The sequence below is a fragment of the Anomalospiza imberbis genome, chromosome 1, assembly GCF_031753505.1.
Source record: "Anomalospiza imberbis isolate Cuckoo-Finch-1a 21T00152 chromosome 1, ASM3175350v1, whole genome shotgun sequence".
In the NCBI taxonomy this organism is placed as follows: domain Eukaryota; kingdom Metazoa; phylum Chordata; class Aves; order Passeriformes; family Viduidae; genus Anomalospiza; species Anomalospiza imberbis.
The window spans coordinates 88,356,279-88,368,545 of NC_089681.1; the positions used below are offsets into that span (position 1 = coordinate 88,356,279).

Here is a 12,267-nt window from a genome sequence, read left to right on the forward strand (position 1 = left end):
AGGAAGTCCAGAAATAGAAGGAGAAATTACAGGGAAGTTTGACCCCTCAGAGAACTTGCAGAAAGCCTCTATACTGTTGTCTCAGGTGATGAAACACCAACTCTTGGTGGTGTTCTACCTGTTGAACCAGTTTTGTGCCTTTTTGTCTTGGGCAAGCCCTCCCTCACTCACCAGCCATGCAGCTGAGAAAAAGTGCTTTCAGAGTACCAGAAAGATGCATGGAAACTTTTTCCCCTGTTTGGCTGGGGAGTGGCTGGCTCCAGTGTTCGTTGCTTTGGTTAAGGATGTGTATTTGAAAAAATACATAATTTAATGAAATCTTTTGCGCTGCACATACTATTATTTTGATATGTTTCCAGTGAGTAGAAAAGCTGCCAGTTTGGTTTGTTGTTTTTTTTTTAATGGTTTCAGTTATTTCAATGGCATTTATTTAATTTGTGTCAGACTTCAAAAAAATATTTATATCTATATATAATTGAAAACCACACCTTTTTCCAGTTTTGGGATAACAGATCATAGGCCAGTAAACCTGCCAAGGGAGGGAGCCTGTCTCAGTGCAGAAGGTATGAAGGTGCTCCTAGCTGCAGCTTGGAGAAGGTGGTGAACTAGAGCAACTCATGGCTTTAATATTTTAACTTCTAACACTGATATTGGGTTAGGTATTAAAAAAAACACCCAAAAAGCCAAAGCCCAGCCTCGGAACAGTGAATACCCTAGAGGCTGTTAAGTAATTACCATGCAGATTTTAGTGATAATAATCACCCTGTCCTAGGTAGGCAGCTGCAATTTGGCAGTGGGGTAGAACAATGCCGTAGGATCAGCATAGCGATGGGTTAATTATTGTGCTAGATGGCTAATTAGGAGCTATGCAAATGCATGCAATCAGTACTTGTGTTTGTTATTCGGTACCAGAGGGAGACAATGTGTAAAGGAATTATCTCTGGCGACTCAGCTGGGTGCTCTCAGAAGCACACACAGGATGCAGGATCACCTGGCTTTGTGGGGCAGGTGGAAAAGGAATTAGCCCTGGCAAGTGTTGGCTTACGCAGGCTGAGAAGGTGCCAGGCAGGAGGTATTTCTGAAGATACTTCACCTACACTTCTGAAATTTTATGCTTGGCAGCTACTCTGCCTCTCCCCACAGGTGCCTCGCTGTTTGCTATATCCTTCTGTAAGGCGACAGTCATCCAAAAATTCTCTTCCTCCCCACCCCCACCTGTGTTCAGTTTTTAATGAGTTTAGAAGCCTCATAATAAAAACTCAAATCATGGGAACAAACAAACAAACAAACACAAGATTGAAAGGTCCCCAGTCACAAATAAATGACAGAGGGACAGAGTTTGGGTTCAAATGTAAAGTGCTTATGTAATTTATGTACATACACCTTGCCAACCTCATCGGGAGCCCTTAACATATTTGAGTAAGATATGTGATGGCAAGGATAAAGCCATTATATATTTAATTTATATACAGCCTTTGCATAGACTGTTTCATTGTATATACAGTACAGCAGATCATTGCTGATACAAATTTAAACTGGAGATTATAGATTGTATTTTCAAATATACAAGCCAATTTTTTTCTTAAAATGAAAAATATTAAAAGGAGGATTTTCATTTTCTGTTTTCAGCAGGGTTATATAAAGTATCTGTCACGAGTTCTTCATTTTTAAATGCAAATAATTATATATGGCAGGGAGTATGATGAGCATTCAAAGTTGACATTAAAATGAAAATGCATCAAATTTTTCTGAAAAACTGATCAAACAGGTCATTAGTCAAGGTTATAATGACTAGTGGAACATTTTAAATTGTTTAAAATCTCATTTTAGATATTTAAAAAAGTAGTTTATAGCACTTAATAAGATGACTGCTGCTGCATCACCTTACTAGTTGTTAAGAGTTTTGAATTTGCATCGTTTTTAAGAGATCTTTTTTTACCCCTGTACAAACAGTCTTCATATCCCATAGTACTGGGCAAACTTGAGATTTAATCTGTTTTACCTTGCATTTTTGATAGGCTGGGGACATCCGTGCTATCAGTTATCAGGCTCAGCATTTGGCAACTCACTAAGCTGTGATGCTGTGATTCTCTAAGCCCCAGCTGGGAAGGAGAAACCACAAAACAAGTCATACGCCAAAAAGTGTCAAGTTCCCACAGTATGAAATTATAAAGATGAAAAGACTGTATTTCCTCATCTGATCTCTTCCTTTTAATCTTGAGTGTTCCTCATTAAACTGGAAAAAGGAAGTGTATGGGGACAGAAGAGGGGTTTCTAATTAAAAGTAGATTTAAATCTGAGTGAGAAGAGTGCCTCGTCCAGTGGGTTTCATGAAATGCCTTCTCGCCGCTGTCTGCCAGCTTTGAAGGTGTTTGCTTTGTGGTAGGAGGGCAGTGGTGGAAACTTGGGGCCATCAAAGGCATCCTCAGCTACCTGTGTCTGCCAGCCCTTGCACCCCTGGGTGCAGTGTCCCCTCCTTCAGCATAGAGGGACGGTGCTGCCGTGCCCAGGGTGCAGTCGGGACCCCGGCTTGGCTGGTTGGGTTTCAGGTTTGGAGGCTCTCCTGCAGTGTGGGGACATGCAGGGGCCTGCCGAGCCTCTGCGCTCCCCAAAAGGCAGCATCCCACCGGCTGCACCACCTCCCAATTAGCCTAATGGGCTCCTTGTACAGACAAGACTCTGGGGTTTTGGGTTAGGTTTTTGGTTTTTTGGTTGTTTTTTTTTTTCCTTAATGAGCTGGTTAAAGGAAGTCTTGGGATTCATCTCAGTTAACCAAAACACATTAGGACTACAGCGTTCTTGTTTTAGCAGGTTGTAAAGAGCCTTTCCTCCTCCTAGCAAAAGGGAAAGACAAGCATCACAGCCCCCTTGCAGTGGAGCGTGGGTGCTTCTGCATGCTCCCCAGTCCCAGGTGGGTACCCACAGCTGCAGGCAGGGTGTCTTGGGATTAAACACTGTCTCCCGTGCCAAGGGAACCTGCCATCTGGGAAATCCTCCAAGCTTGCATCATCTTTGCGTTGTTCGTTGGCTTCATGTGGCTGCCTTTCCTGCCCTGCCTGCACTGCAATGGGCACTGCTACTTCGAGCATGAGTCTTCCCTCTGGGGGAGGTGTGAAATGGCTCAGATGGGATGTGGGGCGGGGCTCAGGTCCTCTGTGTCAAATCTGAGCCCTGGAGATGTTCAAGACCAGGCTGGCTGGGGCTTTGAGTGTTTCAGTGGAAAGTGTCTTTGCCGGTGGCTGGGGGGCTGGAATTAAAGGATCTCTGAGGGCTCTTTTCAACCCAAACTATTCTATGATTCATAAGATGTGCCATTCTGCACCACCTGTCTGGCGCTCAGGGTATTCTTTTTATTTGTTTGTTTAAATTATTTAATAATGCTTTCAGGCACACTTCTCATCCAATGAAATGTGAAGCACTTTGTTACTTGCACATGAGCCTGGTGGGTTTCAATAGTCTGAAGACAGAGATTTTCATGCAGGGACTCAACCTGTTTTCACTTGCTCTCTGAATTTAAGTAGTGGATGCAAAATGCAGCATTTTATACTTTCATCAGTGTTTTTCTTAAGCTGTGCACACCCCTCTCCCCCCACACATAAAAGCCCATTGACAATTGTTTTCAGTAATACTGCCCAGTGCATAAAGACTGATTGTATTAATGTACTTCAGCTGAAGAATATTTTGTCACTTTGATTTTTTTCTGCCCCAATCTACATGATCAATGCAAGAAAAAATAATTGAAGTGACATCTTTCTTTGTGTCCGTCTTAAAACCATAACAAATTGATTTTCTAAATTACTTTTCAAATGTCTTCTGATGCAGCAAGGTAAGAGAGTGTGATTTATGAGAAAGCAAGAAGAGAATCTGCTGTCATCTGAAGCTGTTTTGCAGGAGGTATTTTTAGGATGACTCAGGCCTAAGGCCTGAGAATTGTTCTTGTCTTTAACTGAAGGGAAAAAAATATGCTGATATTTTCCTTCCAGTTGTTTTGGTTAAATATTTGAAGATATAACTCTAGCCTTTCAGGCAAGATGTAATGCTTGTATTTTTAAAAGTTTTGATGTCATAGCCTGTTCTCAGCATCCAAAATGGTCCAAATCTGCTAATTTTCCACTTACCTGTAAACAGAGTATCTGTGATTAAAAACCTAAATACAGCAAAACACTTACTGTTTTAGGGCAACAATTGTACATCGTAAATAAGAAGCAAAAAAATTCTCCTATTTACAGTGATACACATACAAATATGTGCAATGAAAAATCCTCCTGTTTGTGTGCTTTGCAAAAGCTTAATGAATTTACACCGACCACTCCCTTGTAAGCTTTCCTGGAAGCTTAAAAGTAGGTCTTCCTCAGTGACTTAATTCGTCTGTGTGTTGTCATTGTATGGGGTGGGGTGACTTGTTCAACAGGACAAAGTCATCTCATTATGCTGCTCTGGGGACACTTGTGAGCAGAAAAAAAAAAAAAAAAAAAGCATACAGAGATGAAAAAACCAAACCCACAAACACCTACTAGAAAATACGTTGTGCTCCAGCTTAAATTGCTGTCGTAAATTACTGGTTTTGTACTTTGCCAACCTCACACTTTTCAGTATTTCTGCTTTCCCTGCTGAAATTAGTAAGACTTTATTTTCCTTAACTCACCATCTAAGTAAGGCCTTCAAAATCTCTCAGGAAATTTGTAATGCGTATCTGATACATAGAATACTAGACATATTCAAGGTTTTATACATTAATGGGATAATATCTTTGAAAAAATCTCTGTAAATTACATTTTATTTATGAATTAATTAAAATCTGTGAGGTTCTATCTTTCAGTGAATACCAAAAATAGAGACTGTAAAGCTGTTGAAAAATCTGGTTTATTTTTTCATTTAAAACCCCACCACAGTGCCACCATATCTAATTCAGACTGTTGGTATCCTTGTAATGATCTATCACAGCAGGAGGTGTGTAAAACAAGAAGCGTATTTTACTGCATGCCAGTCTCCTTCCTTGCATTCCTAAAAAGCACAGTTACATTACATATTTAAAACCTCAAGGAATTTGATGGTATTTCCACACAGCAGATACCTGCTGGGAGAGCTGTGGTGGAGAATAACAGGAAAAGTTTTCATGCTGGCGTAAGGAAAACCATTGTGCCCATTGTTTCATTTTCTTTTACACATATGCAGGTATGTGTGTGTATATATTATTTATATGTAAAATGTATAAATAAAACTATTGCATTATGCTACTTGTGATTCGCATTTTCGTGGATTGCATCTGCGTGGGATGGCCAAGAGCTGGCTCTGTGGCTCATTGCAGTGCTGTCACATGGAATCTCCATTCTCTACAGTGATGCACATGATGATTTCCTCTTTCATTGCACCTCTACATTTTCCCCTCTAGTAAGTGCTTGGTGAGAAGTGTCCCATCTTCAATGAGAGTGTGTCTGTCACTAACATTTGCTTCTAGATGTGTGCAACTCCAGGAGGCTGTCTGCTGAAGGTTGGGGCCATTAGGATAGTAGTCAAGATATGTAATAGTCTGGCACTTAGCGGAAATTAAGAGAGTGCCATATCTACCATGTATTAGAAATTCCCATTAGTTAAATGTCTTTCTCTTATCCTAGTAGAAGTAGATAATATTCCAGTGACAAGGAAATGTTTCCTTTGTAAAATGTTCAGGTTAGACAGTATCAGAGATTTAATTCTGAAATAATATTAAACCAAACAATTATTGGATTGGGTAATATTATTTGCAATTAAATAGAGGACTTCTTGGTTTTTCATTCCTCCTGGGCTTTACAGATGATTTTTTGTGTGGTGTATTTTTGATTATAAAGCGTTTTCAAAGGTGTGCACCATTAGAGCACCTATAATATAATTATGACAGAATGTGGGATATTATCGGAAATAATTTTCCTTAGGATGTTTGACATACAGCTAATTTAATGGCACACGAGGAGATGAATGGATAATATAAATTTGTTAGCAAGCTATTGCTGGCATACGTGCGAGTTGGCAGAAGACCTGGGGAAGGCTGCCTTTTGGTGTTGCTGGGGTACTTGGCTCTAAGCCTGCTCTTGCCACCTGCTCCATGGCCCTTAGGGATAACCCAGTTCTTCCCTCCAGCCTGAAACACAGTGGTCTGTCAGGCAGTTGCCTGTGTAGGATCTGTAGCTGTAAAATGCAGCAGGGCAGGAAGCAGCTGCTGCAGATTTTGTGCGATGGCTTGGACATGCCTCGATGCAGTAGCCAGAGCAGGTAGCATGTGATGCTGGCCATTAGGAGGATGTAGACCCTAACAAAGCATTTAGCCCCAAACTGATGTTATTGCCCATGTCTCATTTACAGTCCAGATCACTGGTTTTGGTTTCCAGCATCAACACCAAGATTTTTCAGTGTTCAGAATGTTCAAAACTGTTCTACACAGAAATACTGCCATGGGTATGAAGAAATATACACAGCAAAAATAACTCCTTGGGGAAAACGTATCAGGAGAGGCAGGAAGTGTAGGAGACTTTCTGGCTGTGTACCAGTCACCTGTTTACCTAGCTATTATTTCTGTTATCTGTAGTTCTTTGTTTGGGATTACAGTCTGACAAAGAAATGGTTGGGAATTACTGATATGAACTGATATTTATTTTTTTTTCAATAAGAGAGAAAGAGTATTCAGTTAAGGAGATCAAAGCCTGTAATCTTTCTGGCAATATCATGTAGTGTGATTCCAAAATACTTAAGTAATTTTTCTCTAAAAAGTAGGATGATTGTGAATTTAAATGCATATATTTCTTGTAGCATTTATGTGAAATATGCAGATAATAATTTTAATAATAAAACTACAGTTGTCTATGTACTTAGGAGTAAGTTTTCTTGACAAAACATTTACTCTGAGAGCAGAAACACCATATATTGTGCATTAAATATATCTCTAAGCATAGGGAAAGTGAGTTTGAGAGCCAAGCTATAGATTTGATTTCTTGTTGTCTTTGGTAAAATCTACAGCTCCATTTACATGGCTAATTTGTTGATACTTCTTTTTTCCTGTGTGTTCATATATTTTATCGGCTGTCCTGCAACTTTGTAAATTGCTTATTCCATCACCTTTCTGCAAAGCAACAGTCTGTGGAAAAACCATGTAAAATTGCTAGATATATTGTCCTCTGATAGTATTAGTGGCACATGTATATAAAATATGCTTTGTTTACATTTCCTTTTTTTTTTTTTTTTGTTGGAAATGGTTATTTAAATCCCTTCCTATTAAAAAAAAAGTATGAATACATTTAGTATTTCAGCTGTAGTATTTAATCCAGGAAAGCATTAAATATTGAGTCTTCTGTGTTTAAAGTAAGCCTGCTTAACTGGCTTGGTAAAGAGATGGTGAAGGATTGTGCTCTTTTTGAGTTGTGTTTGTCTTCAGCAGCCAGTAAGTTAGTACAAAAGAAAATGTGATAAAACTTTCTGTTAAATACGTACGTATGTCTCACTAACCCCAGGGGAAGCAGGAAGAAGTTTGGCTTTTAAAATTGCCGTGGTAGTCTTTCTCATGAGAAGCTTGGGGAGTCTTCTCAGTTAGCACCCTTGTGAGATGTTCTGGTACATTCTCTGGGACAATGTACAGCGGATAAGTTACTGAGATTTAATGAGAAAGGAAACATGGTACTTGTTCTGAAAAACAGAAATTCAGAACCAGAGTGATCTCAACAAAACTCAGTCTTAAAAGCTGCAAGGGTTTGATTCAGTTACTATTATTTGGTTCTATGGAGGAAATAATCGAGAAACCGTATCAGACTTCAACTGTGAACAAAGGGTTCCAAGATGCTTGAGTGATTCTGCTGATAAATAGTAGAGAAGTCATTTAAACCCACTTTTTAAGAATTGTGTTGAGGAAAGAGCCATTTTTTGAAACCTTGTGTTGTATAGCAAGGTTGAGTAAAAGTCAGACTGAGTGAAGCCTCCATGCTTGTAAAGAGAGAGGTGAGGGCTTTGCAGGGCTGTTGTCCTCCTTCTGTGTATGGCAGCCATGAAGTCTGGCATTTCTTGAGTTGCACCAATAGAGTCTGAGGGATTTAGGATGAATCCAGTTATATTCTGTTGTTTCAATTTAGTTCAATAAAAACTGACCCCACCAGGGGAAAAGAGGAAAAAAAAATACAAGGAAAAAAGGTTTTCACAGGTATTTTAGAAAATGATCGTTTACATCTGAAAGCCATGTTCCAAGCTCAGATAGATCTTGGTCAGTCAGGCCATAGTGTGATGTTCAGAGCACCAAGAGGGAGAGTCCAGCCTCTCCCAGTGCTGCTGCTTCTTACCAATGCAACCTTTGATCCTGAACCTACTCAGAGGACTGTTTGCTTTCAAAAGAAGATCGGTTTCGAATTTTTATTCACTCCAGTTGCATCTTTTCTTGCTTCTTGCTCTGCACATGCAAACATGCACACATGCAGAACAAGGACCCCTCTTTCCATGGGACCTTCTATGCAACAGCAGGCAAAGCACAACTCTCCTTCCACTCTGCTTCACTTAACAAATCCTGTTTGCTGTTCTTCTCACTATGTTTAATGCAACATTGACTTGTTCTAATAGCATTTTTCAAAATTGTATTAAAACACTCTGTAATGCAACATAATACCTATTCCAAAGAGTCCCCTGACTGCACACGTTATTATAGATGGTAGGAAGCTACAGTGGGATTAGCTGTTAACTGCAGATCCAGTGCCAGTGCTTTTCTTTCTGTGGTTCCGTGTAATTTAACATGTCAATAGCCTCCCTGGTAAAACATGATAAAATTTTATATGGTTGTATTACTCATAATGTACCACATAGTTACACAGGAATGATATCACTTCTAAATATAAACAGATATTTCAAGACTGATTTCAGTAAATTATTTACTACAATCTTGCCTTTTTTATAGATGTATTTTAATAGTGACCTCTCTTTCTTGCAGACAAAATTGAAGAAGCACAAAAGCAACTTAATGGAACAGAAGACCAACAGAGAGGTAATAACAACCCCCAAAAAATTAAATAGAAAATAAGTATTGTCATTCTAGAAGCTGCTCCAAAGCCTTCCTGTGTCAGTGAAAAGACTTGGCTGGACTGGGCACTGGATGAGGCCCCAGGCATGTCTGTCTGCATATGAGGGGCTCTGTCTGTAATGTCCCACTTCAGCTGAGACACAAAGGCTTTGTTTTAACCACTCAAGTAGCTGCCTTGACCTTGATGAGATCGCTGAAGCTGTAGCATCAGGGACATGAACATTGCTGACCACAGCCTGCGCTAACCCTTAGTTCATTATGTGATTTACCTAATCATTAACAGCCATACTCAGTTTATGGTGAGCAGTATGGTGATGATTTCCAGCAGATGCTGAGGAAAGGGACTGATCATCACAGCTTATTTTAAGAAACAGATGACCTGTGGCAGACGTAACCTCTGTGTTAGAGCTTAGAAAGCTGGTGCAAAGTCGTTCTATTTCAAGAATGGCTGACTGAATGCAGTGATATGTGTGTGGTTGTGTCATAAATCTCATCTGCATACCGTGGGGATGCCCAGACACAGTCTGGGGAGCCCAGACAGAACTTTGCCAGGTTACTACTGGGCCCATCATGGGAGAGACATGAGAGGTTATGTCAACAGCTTGGAGGAGCAAACGAGCAGGAAGAAACCCAGATCAAGGACTCAGAGAAAGAGTGATCCTGCCCAGTCTCCTCTCAGGCCTGTGCCTGCAGAGCCCCAGCCCATGTCTAGGAGTGAAACTGTCTCCATGTGGAGTCAAGGAACAGCTCTGCAGTTCACTTTTTGGACTAAGAGTTGCTAGCTGGGGGTGTAGAACACATTAGGGGATGCAGGGTAAAAGCTTTTGGGGGTTGTGTAATGCTCTGTGCCATCAACTCTGGTGGGGCTGCAACCCTGAGGGCTGATATGTCCAGGTGCAGCAACTGAGGAGTCTGGGATCCACGGGTGGCTGAGCCAAGCTGCTGGTGAGATCCACCCTGGATGCATAGAAATATTTCCATTAGTGGACCTTTGCCCTGCTTAGCCAGATCAAGGAGCAGGATGAGGTAGGAGTGCTCAGAGTGTCTGTCCAGGATCTGTATGTCCAGCCATATATATGTACGTGTGTATGGGTGTGTGTGTGTTTGATCTGTGTATATGCCCCTCTTGGGAGAATATTTTCAGCCTTACTACTGGTTGGACCTGAGGGTGTGGAGCAGCAGCAGCCTTACTTCTCTTGAGCTGCTGGATTTAGCAGATGAGATATTTTCTAGTACCTGGTGTCAGTGTTTTGGTTTTTTCTGGGTTGGCATTCACCTTTCAGTGGTGGTGAGCTACCCATCTGGCCTGTGACACATCTGTGAATAGTGTTGTAAATTGTTGATGCTCTGTCCTGGAAGGTTTATTATCTTTCAAAACAATGAACTTTAAAACTTTTTGAAGATTAGAGAGCAGAACACATACCCAAGTGGATCTCAGCAGGGTCTCTCTGGCCCAGCATTTGGCCTCCAGTGGAGGGAGTGGGATGTACTGTTCAAGGACACCACATAAGTCTGGCCACTTCCTTTAGCATCTTACCCTTAGGGATGTCTGCCTCATCCCTTTATAATCTAGACACTCATGGAGCTGTTATCTATGAGTATAGTTGATTAAATGCTGCTTGCACCCAACATTTTCTGGCAGCAAGTAGTTCACTAGCAATGACATTAAAAATACAGGATTTTATTTGTTCTCCTCAATTTCCAATTTTCCTTTTATTTTCAACAGGAAACAGCCCTAGCTAAAGCATTGTGAATTGTTAAATAGCAGTTCTACACTCACCTTATCCACTGCCTTCACACTTTTATAAATCTTGTCCATATTTTGCTCAGCTTTTTTTTCTCCAAACTTGTAGCTGGTTTCATATTTCAAGATGTTTGATATAAACTGTCTCATGAGTATCAGGACTGCTCTATGTATTTATAAAAGGTGGAAAAGATAAAACATAAGTGGCTAGATAGCGGGCTTTCAAATGTTTGCGGAGACTTTTGAACAAACTAGACCTTCTATTAAGCATTTCTTATGTATTTCTATTTAGTGTATCATAGATAAGGGGTATTGTCATCCAATGGCACGTAAGGTATTGCTGTCTGTTCTTGTTGCTGATGGTCTCACAAAATTAATACTGCTCTGGATGATTTTTTGTGATGATGTGTTCAAGCTAAAGACGAGCTAACCTCTGCTTTCAGGCATTTGTTCTCACGTGTGGCCCAGTAACATCTTAGCATAAAGGAAGATAAATTCTCTAGGGTTAACTTAGCAATGTACTCTGAAAGGGATGGAGTTACAAGGGTTTATGTGATGGTAGCACTCAGCTTTCAAGCGTTTCAGAATCAAAGAGAGATTTGACTTAATTTTTGGCTTCTAGCCTAAATTGTTATGGCTGGAAATTGAAAAATAAAGTTTTACATTGAAAACTGATACAGAAATAACTGAGGTAATAAAGTTACTATTTTCAAATTAAAACTGTCCTCTGCCACTGTGGGTTTTTTTTAGTTTCTTAAATGCCTGAATAGATCACATTCTTGGTCATATGAAGTAAATAAAATTATTTATTTGAAGCTTTAGACTCTGAAGGCTGCTGAAAAAAAGAAAATACATGTTTTGAGCCAAACAAGTAAACAAAAATATGCACATATTCACATAAGTTATTGTAAATCACAATCCTGTGTATACAGATTTGTGTGAAGTATGACAGTACATTTTTCCCCTTGGTTAATTTATTTTGGCTTTCAGTTCATCTATATCACTTTAAATTTGTTTATTTTCTATCTGAAATGATTAAGAAATGTAATTTTGTGGAATTTATCATAAGTTGAGTCTTGCTCTGTCAGAGGAGCTGTCAGTGGCACAATGTATTTGTGGGGAGGAGTTTTTCATAAGTTTATTTGCGCTGAGTTTCTGCTGAGTAGCTTTGTGCCCTGATCAGTCATAACTTTATATATGTTTGGGATTTAAGTTGAATTTAATTGACTACAGAAATACATGTATTTAACACCTCATTTTGCCATTAGCTATAGTAATCCAATTAAGTGCAAATTGGAATAGGACTCAGGCACAAATGAGGCAGTAAATGGGAAGACACAGTTTTCAAGTTTGCACTTTAGTTATTTAATATAAAGTTGCAACTGCTTTTTTGTTTTTTGAAGTGATAGTCCACAAGTTATTCAAATGGCCTTGATTCAAATAACCACTTGAGACCAGAAACATGTTCATTAGGGGCTGTGCTCAGCTTTCTGCTCAG

At 39.8% G+C, this 12,267-nt stretch overlaps 1 protein-coding gene across 1 annotated transcript in view; it reads left to right on the forward strand.

Annotated features, from left to right (window-relative positions):
- The window catches only part of HIVEP1 (HIVEP zinc finger 1), a 77,019-nt gene that overhangs the window by 18,050 nt on the left and 46,702 nt on the right, over positions 1 to 12,267 (forward strand). Inside the window, 1 exon segment of the mRNA XM_068186231.1 lies at positions 8,936 to 8,989. Within this exon segment, the coding sequence (XP_068042332.1) occupies positions 8,936 to 8,989 (54 nt within the window).